General features: G+C 43.6%; 1 protein-coding gene across 3 annotated transcripts in view; it reads left to right on the forward strand.

Moving 5' to 3' along the window:
- The window catches only part of LOC140733109 (myelin and lymphocyte protein-like), a 33,428-nt gene extending 13,578 nt beyond the window's left edge, over window positions 1-19,850 (forward strand). Inside the window, exons 3-6 of one of the 3 annotated variants that reach the window (XR_012100228.1) lie at window positions 9,795-9,917; window positions 11,875-11,976; window positions 14,815-14,848; window positions 17,571-19,832. Coding sequence is in view for 2 of the 3 variants with exons in the window: in XM_073055965.1 (XP_072912066.1) it covers window positions 9,795-9,917; window positions 11,875-11,949 (198 nt within the window). In the remaining variant the exon portion in view is untranslated. Of the gene's footprint in view, window positions 1-9,794; window positions 9,918-11,874; window positions 13,154-14,814 lie in introns of those variants that run through there. The other 2 variants (XM_073055965.1, XM_073055964.1) reach the window with 2 other exon arrangements.
- The last annotated feature ends 1,260 nt before the right edge of the window (window positions 19,851-21,110 follow it).

Consider the following 21,110-nt stretch of genomic DNA (forward strand, 5'->3'; position numbering starts at 1 on the left):
GCGTTCCAGAGACAGGAAAGCCAGATATGTACATGATATGTCAGCTGTGGTCTTGATAAGGCCCGGGGTATTGGGAGCACCAGTTCCCAATATTGAATGGAATTGCCCTCGTGTGAAAGGCTGAGAGAGAGTTGGAGGGGGAGTGCAAGCAGGAGAGCTTTTACAGCTACTATAGTGCAGGATAATCAGGATACTTGAATATAGTATAAACACAAGAAATTCTGCAGATGCTGGAAATCCAAAGCAAAATACACAAAATCCTGGAGGAACTCAGCAGGACAGGCAGCATCGATGGAAATAAACAAACGTCGACATTTTGAGCTGAGACCCTCCTTCAGGACTGTTCATTTCCATGGATGCTGCCTGACCTGTTGAATTCCTCCAGCTTTTTGTACATGTTGGATACATTTCATTTGGTTCATTTATCCAAATCATTGTCTTGGCCTATAAAAGTCTAGGGTCCCAACACCAATCTCTGAAGCATTCTAGTTATGGCCTTCTTGCCTGAAAATAAGCCACTCTCTATTTTAGAACTAGTCGGCTGGTGGTGCAGTGAGATCAGCGCTGGGCTCGAGAACGGAGGTTCCCGAGTTCAATCCAGGGCGCTCTCCATCCGTGCCGGGTTGATATGGGGCTCGCAACTTGGCCTCATAAAAAGCACTGCCACTCTGCACAATGTAGTCTTCCTCTGACCCCAAGAGACAACCATATTTATATATATATTTTAGAACTATTAACCAATGATTGATCAAAAGCTGTATTTTAAGCCCAGATTCCTGTGCAAGACTGCTGTTTAATAACCTCAAAGGTCTTCTGAAATTCCAATTGCATCATATTCTTTAACTTCTTCCTCGTGCATCACAAGACCACAAGACCATATGATATAGGAGCAGAAGTAGGCTATTCGGCCCATTGAGTCTGCTCCGCCATTCAATCATGGGCTGATCCAATTCTTCCAGTCATCCCCACTACCATGCTTTCACCCCATACCCTTTGATGCCCTGGCTAATCAAGAACATAACTATCTCTGCCTTAAATACACCCAATGGCTTGGCCTCCACAGCCTCTCGTGGCAACAAATTCCACAGATTTACCACCCCCTGACTAAAATAATTTCTCCGCATCTCAGTTCCTTCAATCATGAAGTCGTGCCCTCTTGTCCTAGAATCCCCTACCATGGGAAATAAATTTGCCAATCTAATCTGTTCAGGCCTTTTAACATTTGGAATGTTTCTATGAGATCCCCCCCTCTTTCTCCTGAACTCCAGGGAATACAGCCCAAGAGCTGCCAGATGTTCCTCATACAGTAACCCTTTCATTCCTGGAATCATTCTTGTGAATCTTCTCCGAATCCTCTCCAATGTCAGTATATCCTTTCTAAAATAATGAGCCCAACACTGCACACAATACTCCAAGTGTGATCTCACGAGTGCCTTATAGACCCTCAACATCACATCCCGGCTCTTAAATTCTATACCAACTAATAAATGCCAACATTGCATTTGCCTTCTTCACCACCGACTCAACCTGCAGGTTAACCTTTAGGGTATCCTGCACAAGGACTCCCAAGTCCCTTTGCCTCTCTGCATTTTGAATTCTCTCCCCATTTAAATAATAGTCTGCCCGTTTGTTTCTGCCACCAAAGTGCCTGACCATACACTTTCCAACATTGTATTTCATTTGCCACTTCTTTGCCCATTCCCCTAAACTATCAAAGTCTCTCTGCAGGCTCTCTGTTTCCTCAACATGACCTGCTCCTCCACCTATTTTTGTATCATCAGCAAATTTAGCCACAAATTTAGTCCAAATCATTGACATACATCCTGCTGGAAAACTTAAGATTAGTCAGATACAATTTCCTTTTCATTAATCCATCTTTTTACAGTCCAATGATCTTCCAAGCTCTCTGTAAATTCTGGCCTTTTCTCTGCAAGTGACATTACGATATCTATTCCACAGTTCCCTATTTCTTCTCTCTCTTCTTTATCAAGAATTACATTTGCTACCTTTCAGTTCCTGAGGACTCTTCTATGATTGTCCAGGTAAAGAAGGCTGAAGGCCATAAATACAAGAGATTCTCCAGATGCTGGAAATCCAGAGACACAGACACAATGCTGGATAAACTCAACAGGTCAGGCAGCATCTATGGAAATGAATAAACAGTCAACATTCCAGGACGAGACCCTTCATCAGGACTGGAAAGGACATGGAAGCAAGGCAGAAAAAGGTGGGAGGAGGGGTTGGAGTACAAACTAGAAGTTCACAGGTGAAGCCAAGTGGGATGGTGAGAGGGAATGAAGTGAGAAGCTGGAAGGTGTTAAGTGAAAAAGGCTGAACTCAATCCCCTGAATAATGAAGGCCAACACACAATGGGCCATCTTAGCATTTTGCATGGCAACTTTAAGAGACCTATGAACTTAGACCCCAAGATCTTTCTGTTCCTCCATACGACTAAGAATCCTGCCATTAACCTTCTACTCTCCCTTCAAGTTTGACCTTCGAATGGTTATCACTTCACGCTTTCCAGGATTGTACTCTATCTTGCACTAATCATCCCAGCTTGGCACCCCATGTCCAGTTTTAATCTATGACAACCTTTAACACTAAGACACAACCAACCTTTGTGTCATCTCAAACTTACTAACCCACCCTTCCACATCCTTGCCCAAGTCATATATGAAGAGCAGGGGTCCAAGAACAGATCCCTGCAGAACACCACTAGTCATGAACCTCCAGACAGAACACAGGCCATCAACAACCATCCTCTGCTTTTTGTGGGTGAGCCAGTTCCAAATCTATGTTGCCAAATTCCCATGGATCCAATTGTTCATGACTTACTGCATGAGCACTTTATTGGGAACCTTGCAAGTTCCTTACTAAAATCCAGATGCACCACATTCACTGTTCTACCTTCATCAATTTGTTTTGACACTTTCTCAAAAAAAGTCATCAGGCTTGTGAGGCACAACCTGCTCCTCACAATGCTATGCAGACTCCCTAATAAGACTGTGCTCATCCAAATGCCTATAAATCCTCTCCTTAAGATTCATCCCTACTAGTTTGCCCACCACTGTTTTAAGACTCACTGATCTGTAATTCCCAAGATTATCCCTATTACCAACCTTGAACAGAGGTCAGGATTTAGCTGCAAGGCGGGAGATTGCAGAGTGAGTGGGAGACAGTTCCTTGTGGTCTTTAAGTGCCAGTTTTAAAATGTGAGCAGGGTCTGGTGGAACTTGTCTGCAGAGCAGGTGGTCCCTTGGGCTAATAATAACTTAGCAAGGGCCAGTAAAAAGAAGCAAGGTTTAAGTGGAACAGCAATTGCGTGAGTGGGTCAGTGTTAGACTGGTCAGGCTTTGGCTCAATAGGCTTGGGCAAAACAGACACAGGCTAGAACTTAAGTCTGAGAAGTTAGAGGTATGGGAAGTGTAGCCAGCATGGTAGTTCAGACAGTAGCATGCTGCTCCTGTGACATATGGGATTTCAGGGTACCCAATGGGCTCCCTGATGACTACATCTGCAGGAAGTGCACACAACTTCAGCTCCTGACTGACAAGGTCAAGGAACTGGAGCTGGATGCCCTCAGGACCATCCAGGAGGCCGAAGACTTCATAGATGACACTTCTACTGAGGTGGCCACACCCAGGATGCAGGCTTCAGATGGTAGATGGGTGACCACTAGGAGAAGTAAGGGGGAGTAAGCAGTCAGCACAGGTGATCATTCACCTCAACAACATGGATACCCCCTTGAATACTGCTGGGACAGGCGGCCTCTCAGGGCACAACAGCAGCAGCCAGGCCAGTGACACTGTAGCCAGCTCTGAGGCTTAACAGGGAAGAGAAAACTCAGGCAGAGCAATCGTGACAGGAGACTCAATAGTTAGGAGGTGGACAGCAGATTCTGTGGCCATGAAAGAAAAGCCAGAATGAGGTGTTGCATCCTAGGTGCTAGGGTCCAAGACTTCTCAGAGCAGTTAAAGAAGGTTCTCAAGAGGGAGGGTGAGCATCCAGGGGTTGTGTGCACATTGACACCAGTGACATAGGTAGGAAAGGGGAAGAGCACACCTGTGCTCTGAGTATAGGGAGTTAAGGAAAAGGCTGATGAGAAGGACCGCCAAGGTAGTCATCTCTGCATTAGTCCCGGTGCCACGTGCTAGTCAGGGCAGGAATAGGATAATAGTATACATGAATGAGTGGCTGAGGAAGTGGTGCAAGGGGAATTTTTTCCAGTTTTCTTGATCACTGGGATCTCTTCTGGGAAAGGTATGAACTATACAAAAGTATAGATTACACTGGAACCTGGGGGAGGGGGGCGCGGTGGTGGGGGTGACCAATAACCTGAGGACAGGCTTACTAAGTTATTGGGGAGGGTTTAAACTAAGTTGGCAGGGGAATGGGAACCAGAGTAATAGGGTCAAGGATGGAGCAATATTGCAGTCGGGGATGAATGGAAGTGAATCAGAAAGAGTGATGAAGACAGGACCGAATGTGTTATATTTGAATGCACGCTATATACGGCATAAAGTAGATCATCGTAACACAGACAGAGATTGGCAGATAATGATGTGGGCATCACTGAGTCAAGGCTGAAAGAAGATTATAGTTGGACGGTTAACACCCAAGTATACACAATCTATTGAAAGGACAGATGAGTAGACAGAGGGGGTGGTATGGCTCTGCTGGAAAAAAAAATGAAATCAAATCTTTTGAAAGAGATGACAGAGGATCAGGAGGTGTAAAATCCTTGTGGGTAGAGTTAAGAAACTACAGGAGTAAAAGACCCTGATGGGAGTTATATACAGGCTCCCAAACAGTAGCCAGGATGTGGGATATAAATTCCAATGGGAAAAAGAAAAAGCATGTAGTAAGGGCAATGTTATGACAGTCATGGGCGACTTCAAGTTGCAGGTAGATTGAGAAAATCAGGTTGGTGCTCGATCCCAAGAGAGAATTCGTAGAATGCTTACAAGATGGCTTTTTAGAGCTGCCTGTGGTTGAGCCTACTAGACAAAAGGCAATTCTGAATTGGGTGTTGTGTAATAAACCACATTTGAATAGGAAGCTTAAGGTATGGAACCTTTCAGAGGCAGTGATCATAACATGATAGAGTTCACCCTTCATTCTGAGAGGCAGAAGATAAAGTCAAATGTATCAGTGGAGTAAAGGGAATTACAGAGGCACGAGAGAGGAGATGGCCAAAGTCGATTGGAAAGGAACATTAGCAGGGATGATGGATGAAGATCAATGACTGGAGTTTCTGGGGGCAATTCAGAAAGCGCAGGATAGATACATCCCCATGATGAAGAACTATTTTGAAGGGAGGATGAGGCAACTGTGACTGACAAGGGAAGTCAAAGACAGCATAAAAGCAAAAGAGAGCGCATATAACATATTATATAGCATATAAAAGAGAGCGCATATAACATATTATATAGCATATAAAAGAGAGCAAAAACCAGTGGAAAATTAGAGGATTGAAAAGCTTCTAAAAACCACCAGGAGGCAACTAAAAAAAGCCATAAGGAGAGAAAAGATGAAATATCAAGGCAAATTAGCCAATAAATCAAAGAGGATACCAAAAGTTTTTTCAATATATAAAGAGTAAAAGAAAGTTAAGAGTCGATATTAGACAGCTGGAAAATGCTGCTGGATAGGTAGTAATGGGGGACAAAGAAATGGCAGAAGAATAGGGACATAATGCACCAACTCCTCATTTTTAGAAATTGCTTGTCAATTAACATTTCTTCACCTGTTAATCCCCAATCTGACACCCCAGGAGTAACACGTAATCAGCAAGGGGAAGTAAGATGGTTGAACAGCATCTGTGGGAAGAAAGGAATTGTCACCTTTTGAGGTTGAAACCCTGCATCAGGTTTCGACCTGAAACATCACCGTTCCTTCCCTAACTTCCTCCAGCAGATTGATTGTTGCTCCCAATTCCAGTATCAGTCTCTTGTCCAGATCATGCCTCAGGTCCTTACATTTCTTGTAATTTAAGACTCTTAGTTTTAGATCCCAGGATTTCAAAGTAAATTTATTATCCAAGTACAAAGTCCTTTGTACATAAATGTCACCATTTACAACTGAGATTCATTTTCCTGGGGTCATATTCAGCAACTTTACAGAATAGCAACTATAACAAGATCAATAAAAGATCAACCAGAGTGCAGAGGACAACAAAGTGTGCAAAATGTAAACAAATAAATAAGATAATGAGATGAAGAGTCCTTATAGTGAGATCATTGGTTGTAGGAACTTCTCAATGGATGGGCAAATGAGTGTATTTATCCCCTTTTGTTCAAGGGCCTGATGGTTGAGGGGTAGTAACTGTTCTTGAACCCGAGTTCTGAGTCCTGAGGCTCTTGTACCTTCTACCCGCTGGCAGCAGTGAGAAACAAGCTTGGAGTGGGTGGTGGTGATCTCGGAGGATGGATGCTGCTTTCCTACAAAAGCATTTCACGTAGATATGCTCAATGGTTGGAAGGGCTGTGCCCGTGATGTACAGGGCTAAATCCATTACCTTTTTTAGGATTTTCCATTTAAAAGGCATTGGTGTTCCTTTACCAGGTCATGATACAGCCAGTCAATATACTCCCCACTACACATCTATAGAAGTTTTCCCAAAGTTTTAGATGTCATGCTGAAGATCTGCAGACTCCCAAGAAAGTAGAGGTGCTACTGTGTTTCCTTTGCAATTGCACCTTCATGCTGGGCTCAGGACAGGTCCTCTGAAATAATAACACCCAGGAATTTAAAGTTGCTAACCCTCACCATCTGATCTTTCAAAGAGGACTGGCTCATGGGCCTCTGGTTTCCCTCTCCCGAAGTCTACACTCAGCTCCTTGGTCATTGAGTGAGAGGTTATCACTATGACACCACTCAGCCAAATCTTCGGTCTCCTTCCTATATGCCGATTCATCACGTTTGATATGACCCACAACAGTGGCATCATCAGCAAACGCGAACATGGTGTTGGAGCTGTACTTAACCACACAGTCGTAGGTGTAAAGTGAGTAGAACATCCCTGTGCTGATGGATCCTGACACAGGGGCCTGGGTGCAATTTGTATGTTTCCTTCCCCATCCCACTACAACAGGTTAATTGGCCTTTGTAAATTATCATTAGTTGAAATAAGTGGTAATAAATCAAACAAGAGATGGTGGGCATATGAAAAACAACATATTGTAGGTGTAAAATTAGGATGAGGAAGTGGGACTAACAGGATTGCTCAGTTTAGGACCTATGTGAACCTTGTGATCTTCTGTGTCATTGTGAGTGAGTTTCAGAATGAACTAACTCACCATCAAGCTTAAAAACAAATTACCCTTTCTTAAAAGCCTTTTAACCACCAATTTATTAATTCACCCATTCTCAATTATCTAAAGTAGCCTGCTCTCCATTCGGGTTCACACACTGATGAAGAAAACATCTCTTACACACTTCAATAGGGTGAAGAGACATCTCCTTTCCTCTGCTAGCCTGCAGGGCACCCTTGGGCAAGGTGTAGCGCCTACTTAGCTCCCCCCACCCCCAATCAGGTTCACGTGAAGATATGGGAACAGGTGGAGAATGGTCTTATGAGCAGCTGGTGCATATCACACATCCTGGTTATGTGACCACTGACACCTAGCAGACAATCTCCAAAGAGTATTGATAATGGCTGGGTTCATCCACCTTGTAAATACATTTCCCAGAAGGTAAACAACTTCTGTGAAAAATTCAACTTTAATTCATCCAGCACAATACTGATTAGAATTCCCCATGCTGGGTAACCTTATTCAGCTTGGTGGATTAAAATCTTTCTGGTTAGTGCACTACCCTTGTCATATCTGGTCCTAATTTCATAACTTGTACTCCTCCCTACATTCCCAGCAGTGTATGAAGGTCTGGGAGTAAAAGCTGTCAATGTTTACTGCGCCTTGCTTTTTTGTAGTTTCACCCCAGCTGAAAAGATGCTCAACTTCTCAGGTGAGACATTTTCTCTCTGTAAGGGAAATGGCCCGATTGGGAATCAAATTCAGGTCTATGTTGAAAGCCCCACATTTACCACTGTACTACAAGGACCAGAATGAGCCCAGTTGCAGAAACTAGCATGCAGACAGGAGTTGATGTGTAGATTCAAAGGCAAACTTTACTTTCATTTCACCAAGAAGGGCAAGAACAGGCAACCAGTCCAAATCACAAATGCAGCAATCCAAACACAAATTCACTAATCCAAGGTGTTGATGCACAAATAACATCCAGAAATGACAAGCTGTGAGCAGACCAAAAAAACCTCAAACAGTACCATTGGCTCTTACTACTTACAAGATCACAGTTTAAGTCTGAGCAAAGTAAGTTATGGGGAGCAGGGTTTAAATGCACACATGTTAATTGGGAACATGTGCAGTCAATGTTCAGTAACAAGAGAGTCCAATCAGTTCTGAAAAATCCTTAGTGAACAATGTCTGCCCCTGCTGGCCAACCCTGGAATAGAGCAGAGACAAACCACCCTCTGTCCAATTGTATATCAGGGCCGTGATTCCTTTGCCACTTTATTCATTTTTTTCTAAAAGAGGAATATTTAATTCCCAGTCTTGGTCACTTTGCCATTGGATATCTGGAAATGTTGTGAATTGTATATATTTATTTCTATTTATCAAGCATGAGGCCCTGACATACCTAGGAAACAAGGACACTTAAGTCAGAATGCTGTTTCTGGATTTCAGTTCAGCATTCAACACTGTTGTCCCACAGACCTTGGTGAACAAACTTGCACTCCTTGGTCTAAGTACACTATGGTGCAAATAGGTGTTGGGCTTCCTAACAAACAGACCTCGGATAGTCAGGGTGCACAACTGCTCCTCCCTCCCCGTCATCCTCAACACGGGTGCCCCCCTCCCCCAGGCTGTGTGCTGAACCCATTACCGAGCACTCCTCTTAAAATGTGTGAGATGCTGCTTTTTCTGGCAGACAGAGCATCGGTGAAACGATCTCCCAGTCTGCGTCGTGGCCACACCTTTTAATTCCACGTCCCGTTCCCATTCTGATATGTCTACCCATGGCCTCCTCTACTGTCAAGGTGAAGCCACACTCCGGTTGGAGGAACAACACCTTATATACCGGCTGGGTAGCCTCCAACCTGATGGCATGAACATTGACTTCTCTAACTTCCATTAATGCCCCTCCTCCCCTTCTTACCCCATCCCTTATTCATTTATCTATTTATTTATTTATTTATTTATTTATTTATTCTCATACACTCTCTCTCTCTCTCTGTCCCTTTAACAATTAATCCTTGCCTACTCTCCATCTCCCTCTGGTGCTCCCCTCCCCCTTTCTTTTTCCCTAGGCCTTCTGTCCCATGATCCTCTGCCTTCTCCAGCTCTGTATCCCTTTTGCCAATCACCTTTCCAGCTCTTAGCTTCACCCCACCCTCTCCTGTCTTCTCCTATCATTTTGGATTTCCCACTCCCCGTCCTACTTTCAAATCTCTTACTATCTTTTCTTTCAGTAAGTCCTGAAGAAGGGTCTCAGCTCGAAACATCAACTGTACTTCTCCCTATAGATGTTCCCTGGCCTGCTGCGTTCCACCAGCATTTTGTGTGTGCTGCTCCTATATTGTATGATTTTATGTATAGCTCTGCTTGACCCAACATTTAACATCAGGTAAGTATCTCATGTTGAGAATGGGTTAAGGTTCTTGCTCAGCAGCAATCCATAAGTAGAAATAATTCTTTCCCAGACTGAGAGATTATGTTGAGATCGCATTGAGATTTTTAAAGGTTCAAACTTTTCCCTATTTCTTTCCATAGGATGCTGCCTACCATGGGATTTCATCTGTTTTCTATCTCAGTGCTGCAGTCCTGCAGGCTAATACTGCTGTACGCAACACGGACAAATCTGGATCCATATACAAAATTGATATTGCTTCCACGGTAACAAAACACTCCATTACATAAAAAGTTGCAGTGTTGACTATTCCCGTCAATCTTCTCAAATCTTACTTTGATATACATATTCATAAAAGTTTGGGATACTACTCAGATAGAAGAATGCTCATTTTAGGCGTGCTGTTCTGCGGTTAATTATCGGAAAATCAAGGCCTTGTTTTTAGTGCAGATGTTACACTTGAAAATGCCCGAAGTGTAATGGGGAAACCAGGGAAAGAATAGGTGCTGCTATCTGGAATAATTCCAAATGTCCCTCATCTCTGCGCATATTCATCGTGTGCATGTGGTCAACATGTAAATAGAGGTCTGTGTTTGTACAGGCACGCTTTTATGTGTGTGCGTGTGGGGTCTGTGCTGTACCGCCTGGTCTAGCCTTCAATTTAGTTGAATGTTTGGAAATCTGAAATAAAATAAAGGTGCTGGAGCCATTCAGCAGACCAGGCAGTATTAAATTAGTCCTATCATTATCTTTCTTTTATCACTAATATTTTTGGCTCAATGAACTTCCATCAAAACCGGGAAAAGACAGAGATGAGGCAAAGATGAGTGTAGTTTCAATGACACTTAAGAAGCTTCCAAAATGAAGCTAGCAACTTAATTGTGACCCCATCCACAAGTGTTAGCATTCATCTTCTCTGACATAGTGCTTAGATGCTCCTGCCTCTTTCTTCCAAAAAATGCCTTCCAAAAACTTACTGAGGTAGGACCATAAGACATAGAAGCTGAAATAGGCCATTTGGCGCAATGAGACTGCTCCACCATCTCATCATGGCTGATCCAATTTCCTCTCAGCCTCAATCTCCTACCTTCTCCCCGTATCCTTCGTGTCTTGACCAATCAAGAATCTATCGAACTCTGCTGTAAATATACATAAAGACTAGGCCTCCACAGCTACTAGTGAAGCAAAAGTTCTACAGATTCACAACTCCGTGGCTAAAGAAATTCCTCCTCATCTCCATTCTAAAAGGATGACCCTGTATTCTGAGGTTGTGTTCTCTGGTCTTAGATTCTCCCACCATAGGAAGCATCCTCTCCATTCACTCTATGAAGGCCTTTCACCCTTCAATAGGTTTCAATTAGGTTACCTCTCATTCTTCTAAATGTTAGTAAATACAATCCCAGAGCCATCAAACACTCTTCATATGACAAGCCATTCAATCCTGGAATTATTTTTGTAAACCTCCTTTGAACCCTCTCCAGTTTCAGCACATCCTTTCTAAGATAAGGGGCCCAAAGCAGCTCACAATACTCCAAATATGGCCTCACCAGTGCTTTATAAACTCTCAAAATTGTATCTTCGTTTTTGATGACTTGAACAATAGCTCTTGAAAATGCAAACTCTCACAACAAGGATAGGAAGTGGAGGGAACACCATCTTCTGCCTATTCTCCTTGAAGTCACACACCATAGTGACTTGGAAATATATCCCCATTCCTTTATTGTCACTGAATCTAAGTTCAGAGAGTTTCCAACACAGTAGCACAGTGAGAATGTGGCTCAGCACCACCTCCTCAAGGGCAATTAGGGAGATGTTATGGATACTGTCTTTAGTAGTCACATCCAACTCCCATAGAGTGTTTTTTCTTCGACTGAAGAACTGACAGTGCAGGTGAACAGGGGTTCCTCGCTGGAATATTTTGCAATTCTGTCTACACCCAAGAGACGATGATCGTGGGAGAAAATGGCCTTTGCTTGGCAGGGTGAAGATGCGCTCACCCCGTACATTTAGCTGCATGGAAGTGAGAAAAACAAAATTATTGTACATTTAGCTTTTCTGCGAAAAGTTGAATTTCCACTGGGAAAATTGTTCTAGTGTGGAAGTTGTTCTCACAGAGGAAACACATAAGGTGCAACTTCATTAAAAAGCTATGTGATAAATCATTGTGATTAAAATTGGCAATGTACAATGAGAATAATAAAATCCCTTCTCTTTTCTCTGCAGGTATTTGCGTTTGCAGCCACTGTGCTCTATGTGGTTCATGCAGTGTTCTCATTCAACAGATGGAAAACAGTTTAACACTCTTCATGGCCACAGTAGCTGGAAGTATGTAGAATCCTACAATAACACAGCACATACATAGATCTTTCAGTCTTCCGAGTCCTTGCCAACCAGCAAGCAGCCACTTACTCTAATCCTACTTTATTGTGTGTCAGATTCTACCACTCAACTAGAGCAACATACAATGCTTTGGCCTATTTTCCCATCAATACTGTATGTTGAATCAGTGGAAGACAATGACAATATGCCAGAAGCTGACTCATCTCGCAATTTACAGCACTTGACTTGAGGGCGATGAAGTGTAATTGCATCACAATTTTCTGTGCAATTTCAATCCTTGTATGAAATATAGGAAGCCATATGCCCCATCAAGTCTGTGATGGCCCAAGTAGTCCTGTCAATGCTATTTACCCATAGATTCAAACAGCAAGGAAATAGGTTCTTTAGTCTACCATAAGACATAGGAGCAGAATTAGGCCGTATGGCCTATCGAGACTGCTCTGCCATTTCATCTTGGCTGATCCATTTCCCTCTCAGCCCCAATCACCTGCCTTCTCCCCATATCCCACCACGCCTTGACTAATCAAGAACCTATCAACCTCTGCCTCAAACATACCCAATGACGTGGCCTCCGCAGCCACCTGTGGCAACAAATTCCACAGATTCACTACTCTCTGTCTAAAGAAATTCCTCCTCATTTCTGTTCTAAATGGATGTCCCTCTTGTCTGAGATGGTCTTCTCTGGTCTTAGACTCCCCCACCATAGGAAACATCCTCTCCACATCCAGGATGTATCCTATGGTGTGGGAATCTAAGACCAGATGGTTGGTGGTTGTCACTATCTGTGACAACCATCAAATACACATTGACCCCAGTTCTCCACTGATTCTCCCCACCTTCCCATCAGCTCCCCCAGATCTGATCTCTCACCTATACTCTAGGATGATCTTGCACTGGGCAGTTGACCTTCCACTCCACACATCACTGCGACATGGAAGACAAATGGAGTACCTGGTGCAAATCCACATGGTCACACAGAGATCGTAAAAACTCCACGCAGAGAACCCAGGAGGTTCCGTTTGAACTGAAGTCAGCGGGACTGTGAGGCAGCACAATGCCTCCAACAATATATTCCTACACGTCCTACTCAGACTGTCTCTGACCAGTGTGGAGAGCTCTGAGGTAACTAAAAGTCAAAAAATAAACATGGCCCAGCAACTCATCCTTGTGCCTTTTTTTCTCACTTTGAAACATTGTTGTGGGGGTTTCCAAACACTATTTTAAAAAAAACGCCCTGCTAGGATTTCATTTCAAGTTTCATAGTTGCCAGCTCTCTTGGTCTTTAAGGCACAACAGCACAATATTGGTGGTAGCCTTCCACTACTGTATACCCTGTTCACTGTCTCCTGAGAGATCTCTTTATTGGAAAGAACATCATGATGCCTGTCGATCACATGATCCACGGGAGGAATGTCATTTGATCTTGCATTTGGCGGAGGGACACTGGAACTCTACTCCAAAATGAGGGGATGGATAGAAATTTAGTACAGAAACCTTTCACTGAAAAAGGGGGAAAAGAGTGCCGGGTGGGGTGGAGAATCCCTTCTAGTTCAGATTTTCTGACTGTCTTTCTGACAGAGAGCCTTCAGGGACACAGCCAGGAGCTCTCTCTAAGGGCAAATGTGTTTTATGGGGGAACCTTTCTGGAATGCCTGTATTCACTTTAACCTGGGGGTTAAAAATAAAGTCGGTGAAATCTGGTCTGGTGGAGGAGAGAATGCCAATTCCTCCTGAGTGTAGCAGTCACCAATAATTACTGAGGCATGGCCTACGTCGTTAGGTGTCGGCTGGAATGAACCGGAGGTGAGGAAGTTGTCAAGTCGAGTTTATTGTCACATGCATGAGGATGGTACAGGTACAATGAAAAACTTGGTCCCAGCAGCATCACAGGCAAGTGGGCTCAGACAACAAAGAATGTAAATTACATAAAAATATATAAAACAAGGCTTTAGTTCAAAACAGAAGACAAACAGAGATATTCCTTGGTGGCGCAAGAGGTGGCCCATAGTCTTCTGAAGCTGAGGAAGGCTCATTGAAAATGAGGTTAACCCTTGGTATTTCAGGGATGACCTGTGTGTGTCATCCATGTGTCCAGTCCAGATGGAAAGGCATCGAAAATCAATTCTAATTCTTGCAAGGTGTTCGGAGTTGTGAGGACAGCTCAGTGTGAGCTGTGTACAAAATGAGCTGTGAGACGGCTGTGAATAGTCACTTAAATATCACTCTGCTTTACCTGTGAGTGAACAGCACCCGTTTTTACATTGAACACAGAATACAGAACATTTAACTCATAACACTGTCCTAATCTTGATGCAAAGCAAATGTTCTATTCCTGTGTATCATCTGTATCGCTCCACCCCCTTCATATGTATGAGTCTACCGAATAGACTTCTAAACTCCACCAAACTGCCTGCTTCCATTGTTACCCCAGGTAGCTCATTCCGGATATACACCACTTTGCATAAAACAACTTGCCTCTCATGTCAGCTTTGAGCACCCACAACTCAGCTCACCTGCACAGAGCGTTGTGGCAGGATCAGTCGTCAGGGTGGGTGACCCACCACCCAGGTCATGCTCTCTTCTCACTGCTGCCATCAGGATGAAAGTACAGGAGCCCCAGGACTCTCACCACCAGGTTCAGGAACAGTTATTTCCCCTAAACCATCAGGCTCTTGAACCAAAGGAGATAACTTCACTCAACCGATCACTTAAATATTTCCACAACCAACGGATTCACTTTCAAGGACTCTTTATCTCATGTTCTCAATATTTATTGTTTATTTATTTATTATTATTATTGTCTTTCTTTTTGTATTTGCACAGCTTGCTGTCTTTCGCACACCGGCTGAACACTCAGGTTGGTTCTGGATTTATTGAGCATGCCCCCATAAAAAGGAATCTCAGAGTTGCATATGGTGATACTTTGATAATAACTCTACTTTGACCTGTAAACTCCACCCTCTGACCTTAAAAACAAGTCTTCTCGTGTTTGATATTTTTGCGTTGGGGAAAAGATTCTGACTTTTTAGGGATTAAAACCCCCTGGTTTCCTTGTCTGGGTGGGTCTAGGGAAGACAACCTCCGGCCCTGCCAAACTCGTGAGATTGAGGCGTGCTCGATCCCACCCCAAACCTCGGTTTGTGTGGATGCCGTGTCATTTGCTTCTGGTCCTGTTACAAATTAATGCCACAAAATAACAGGCAGTGCACCACATATGATTAAAGGAATTATATTTATATATCTTTACTGAAGTAAAGAATAACAAAAAGAAAAGAGCCCATTCTAATTAAAGAGTTGAATGTGCACAACCTTGAGCTCATCTTGAACTTCTCTGTCATTCATGTGCTGGGCCCCCTTCAGCGTGAATGTCCACACCACCTTCCTAGCGTTGCTGACAATCCATCTCCAGCAAACAGGTCTCCACTAGATGGTATGCTCCGAGCGGTTCTCCCCAGTGTCTTCTCTCTTCATCTCCTCTCGAGCCAAAGCCCCAAGCCCAGCCTCATTGTCCTTCACCAAGAAAACCTCACGCTAATTGAATGGCTCACATTCCACATCATCCCTTATCTTCAACAATAACCCAGACAGGCTGAAAGCAGAAGAGCAGCTCTTAAAGAGCTGCTAAATGAAACACCTACAGCGTAACAGTAAAGATGTGGACCAGGGCATTCCAGGTTGAAGAGTTCCCATTTTAAAAACCTCTATGAGGCTCCACCTCAGCCTCTGACACTCTAGGGAGAACGACCCAAGTTTAACCAACCTTTCCTTTAGAATTATCATTATGTGCCATGCCGTATGATGTAGGTGAGCATGGTGACCATGATTGTTCTTGGCAAATGTTTCTACAGAAGTTTGCCATTGCCTTTTTTTGGGCAGTGTCTTTACAAGACAGGTGACCCCAGCCATTATCAATACTCTTCAGAGATTGTTTGCCTGGTGTCAGTGGTCACATAACCAGGACTTGTGAGATATACCAGCTGCTCATACAACCATCCACCACCTGCTCCCATAGCTTCACGTGACCCTGATCAAGTGCTACACCTGCCTAAGGGTGACCTACAGGTTAGAGGAGAGAGGAGTGTCTAACTCTTCCTTTGGTCGTAATACATTTCCACCCTGCCTCACAAAATCTTCCATTATGGATTGTTAAAACGTGTCCTTAAAAGATTGTTATTTCCATCAGTGCAGTCAGAAGTTTTACTGCAGAAAGTTTGGGTGCTGTACTACTCTTGCCATTGTTTGGATGAATGGGATACTGAGAGAAAAACAAACTGCCCAGTGGAACAAGAAAAATCTCACAACAAGATGACAAGTCATTGACCTCCCCAGAAACAGGAAATTGGTTGATAAGGTACTAAAGTGACTTGCAACTTTGCCATACTTAATATAACGTGGAAGCAGACCATTCAGCCCACCAAGTCCATGGTAGCTTCCTAGGGAGCAATCCCATCAATCTCACTCTTCCTCTCTTATTTCCCTGGAGACTTCTGCCCACCATCCTGAAAATAAATACACTTCCATATCAACACCATCAATGGGCTGGGCTGGGCCATCATTGGATTTTCCAGACTGATGTGCGTCTGTTTTGGCTTGGCTTGCACTAGCATGGTCAAATTCTACCCTTACATGACAGGGACTGTGCATTATAGGCACTGGACATTCTGGCTGGATTAGGTAATCTGGATGCATCCTTGATCTCAAACCATGGTTTTGGGGTAGAGAACTAAGTGAGGACAAAAATGGTTGCCTCCTCGGTAAATTTCCTCCAGGTGCTGCTTGGTTTGAGGCCACTTAATATTCTGTCTGATATGGGCGGATGACTGTGCACCACACCCAGTGGCCTACCTCATTGTTAGATCTACTGTATGTTCTTCCAGCTGACCAGAGGCAGGAAGGGTAAATCTGCTTTCTTCGCTGCTCAAGCCATCCCTCTACAGGTGGCCTGCAGGTCACAATGGGATTATAACCCCGAGAACTCTTTGCAACCCAAACAGTTTGTAAATCGGGAATGAACACGAACAGCATGTGGGAGAGGATCGCAGAAGCAGCTGTGCTGGGAGAGCGAGCAGGCGTGGGGAGAGCAGTCGGTAGCCGTCCTCAGTGACTCAGTGAGTGAGCGAGTGTTCCCAGAACTCCCAGCTCTGCTGGGCTCGAACCAGTCTCTGGCTGTTGCGGCTTGGTGAGGGAGGTGTCACAGGGCAAGCCCTTCAACACATGATCTTGTGCCAAACTATTAACACCAGTGACTTTTAATTACTCTAAAACAGTGGTTCCCAACCTTTTTTTGGCCATGCCCCACCTAATCACCTCTAAAATCCTGGTGCCCCCTGTGGTGATATATAATTCTTATTATTCAAAAAGTGAACTCCTATTCACCTGGAGGAAGCCTAAAAGACCATTAACTTGGTTTAAACAAGCTTCCAAAGAACATGGCATTCATGAAAGAGAAAAATAAAAGAACCAAAGGACTGTTAAAGTTCTGAGGAAGAAATTACTAAGAAATTGTAAAAAAAAAGAACATTAAGTGATATTAAAATAATAATAATAATAAATAAAACAATGCCGATTCGTTTCTACAGCATACAAAGACAGATACACCGTTTAAAAGAGATGACGCAATGTACACACCTTCACACCACCAAGAACCGAAAGCTACTGCAAAAAGCAGCATTGGCGCGACCTCGTACGAGTTTCTTACGCGTTTGGACTTGTTCATTCGTTCCTTCCTACATCAGTCAATTCATTAATTTAATTATGAAAGCCATTTGATGGTTGTAATGATGGTGATACACTATATATACAGTACATACGCAATTACACATGTACATACACACAAGTATTTTTATGTATGCATACTGTATATACACATATGTATTAACTCGCACACACACTCATACTCACACAGACTTACTAGAAAAAATTCACTGTTAATAACTCATTCTTGAATTGCCCCCCTTAAAAATCAAATTACACCCCTGTGGGGCATACACCCCACGTTGGGAACCACTGCTCTAAAACCTCTCCCCTGAATGTTAACCATTATCCTCCCTTCTCTGCATGTTCATATACCTATCTCAGAGTCTCTTAAATGATCCACTGCCTCTTGCAGCACATTACAGAACCCACCACCCACTCCAATATACGCGAAGAAAAATTGCCCCACTCACCTCCTTTGTACTCTACCCCCTCTCACCCGAAATACTTGCTTTCTAGTACTAGACATTTCAATCCTGGGAAAATGATACTGCCTGTCTACTCTCTGGTTTGCATTATTCTATAAACTTCTATCAAATCTCCTCTCAGCCTTGACTGCTCCAGAGAAAACAGGCCCAGCTTGTCTAACCTCTCCTCAAATCATGTGTCCAAACCAGGCAGCGTCCTGGTAAAACTCCTCTGCACCCTCTCGAAAACCTCCACATGTCTCCTATATTGAGGAACCAAGAATTAATGAAGGGGTCTAAAAGTGGACTAGCCAGAGTTTTATGAAGCCGTAACATACAATAACTTCCTGGCTCCTGAACTCAGAGCCTCAACTAATGAAGGCTAGGATATCACACTCCTGCTTTCAACCCCCACCTCAGTCAACCTATTCAGCCCCTTTATGGCGGAGAGAAGGCACGTGGAAATGCCCAGTTCCTATAAGACCACAGAATAAGGGAACAGGATTAGGCAATTCAGCTCTTTGAGTTTGCTCTGCCATTCAATCACGGCCACAGTTCCACCTCAGCCACACCATAACTGAAATAGTCCCACACCCACAGCATTTGTTACCGTGCAACTGGAATAAAGGCAGATAGGAAAAAGTTCGCAAAGTGAGAAAATTGTTCTTTGTTGCGGTGTATTTCATTATACCCTTCAATTAATAAATAAAATCAAAAGTATGTGATTTTTCAATTGTCATTCCAAATGGGGATGACTGGAAGAATTGGATCAGCCCATGACTGAATGGTGGAGCAGACTCGATGGGCCGAAAGGCCTACTTCTACTCCTATGTCTTATGGACTCTAAATATTTATAGTATACATATTACACAAAAAAAACATTTAAAGTGCTGCATATTTTTTAGGTTGTCTAAAAATTTCTTGCTCAGAGCAAAGGTCAGTCGGCAAAACGAAGAGGGAACGTTGATCACGGCTGTATTGCTTTCAATGCCATTCCCCAGTCTTCTCCCTTACTCCTTAATCCCTTTACCAATAAAACCTGCAGCTACATCCAATGACTTGGCCTCCACAAACCTCCATGGCAACGGATTCCAGATTGACTACTCTCTGGCTGAAGAAACTTCTTCTATTCTGAGGCAGTTCCCTTGGATCCCAGACTCTTTTACTATTAGAAACTTCCTCTGCATTTCCATTCTTTCCAGACTTTTCAGTATCTGTAGGTTTCAATGAGATCCCTCCCTCTTCATCCTTCTGAACTCCATAAAGCACAGGCCCAGAACTATCAGGCTCTCCTCAAATGTTAAGCCTTCCATTCCCAGGATCACTCTTGTGAACCTCCTTCTAGACTCCCTCCAGGGCCAGCACAACTTTCCTCAGACATGGGGCTCAAAATTAGTTATAATTTCCCACTTGGCAGATGATGCCTGTAGCCTTTCAGCAGCCAGCAAAATCATCCCCATCCCCCCACCCCCATCCATCCTACTGGTCTCCTAAACACCTATTCATATGCATGGGTTGTCCAACAGTTAGGCGCTCAAAAACCGGGAAAGACTTGTACTTGCTGGCCTTAGGGACCAGCTGTCTCCATGTCCCTGGGGCTCATGCCAAGATCTGCTTTCACTGGATGATGAAGACTTTGTTTGATCCACTCTCATCATTGAATGTCATGATTGAATGTTAAATGGTTATGGCAATGATTAAAATATCCTCCTGGTGAGTTACAAGTCTCTTTGTCCTTTTACTGTGATGGAACAGCAACCTAAGAGGTTCTGTGTTGGCCCCTGCATCTTCTGTGATTGACTGGATGTCACTAACTCGCTGATCTAAGTATTGGAGTGGGGCCACTTCCGTGAGATAGCATCTCAACATTGCACTGGAAGATGTTCCTTACATCTTTCTTCTGCATTTATATTGCTGTTAGCACTGATAATCTGCTCTCTGACCATTTGGAATACCTGATAGTTTGGTATCTGGCTCACCAGGTATTGCTTGCACCATTCCTTATCCAATCAATAGGACCGCAGTTCCTAGGTTCCCCTTCTATACATGAATGTCGTGGTTCTGGTGCTCCCTTTTCACACATCAGGGTCCCAGTTCCCATGGTCCTCGGTCTCTCCCCATGCCCTGGTTCCCTGGTTCTCATTCCACATGCTGAAGTCCCTGTTCCCATGTTCCCTGTTCACTTATTGGAATGATGGTTCCTACTCTCCCCTGAAACTTACCTGGTTCTGAATCCCATCGCCCCATGTTATTGCATGACACTTATAAATGTGTTGCAGTAAGCTTGCCAGTCTGGAACCAGCAAATGATGTTGGATTAACAGACCTTACTGGGATGCTTATGCCAAAGTTGGAGACACGTTTCTCCTCAGAACCCAATATGTAATCAGGTTGAACCTTTGTCTGCGCTACCCTGCACAGGGTACGATGAGGTACAAGGTCCAGGAGGTGGCATCATTTCCATTTCAGAGCTTGGTGACGCGTTCAGCATTTCTCTTGCTCAAGCTGGACCACTTAACCTTGAACTCATGTCTCGAAGGACTGGGGTGGTGATAGATTATAGAACCTAGGTCACAGGACCACACAGGAACTGGCCCTTCAGCCCACAATGTCTGTGCCGAATATCATTCCAAATAACATGAGTTACAGAGTCATAGTCATATCCACCTAGTACACGTTGACCTTCTTGCTTATCCTACTGCCGGCATGAAGACCATCTCCTTCCATACCTTGCCTATTTAAGTATCTGTCTAAGTGCCTCTTAATAGCAGCAGCTGTATCTGATTCCATCACCTTCCTTGGCAGTGTGTTTCAGATATTGACCACTGTGTAAAAATATGTGTACCTCAAATCCCCTGTAAAACTCTTTCTCCTCAATTTTAACCTATGTTTCTTGTTTTTGGTACCTCTGACATGGGGAAAGAAAAAGATTTAGACTTCTACCCTCGTATATCTTACA

The sequence above is a fragment of the Hemitrygon akajei genome, chromosome 9 (genome assembly GCF_048418815.1).
Source record: "Hemitrygon akajei chromosome 9, sHemAka1.3, whole genome shotgun sequence".
Taxonomy (NCBI): Eukaryota; Metazoa; Chordata; class Chondrichthyes; order Myliobatiformes; family Dasyatidae; genus Hemitrygon; species Hemitrygon akajei.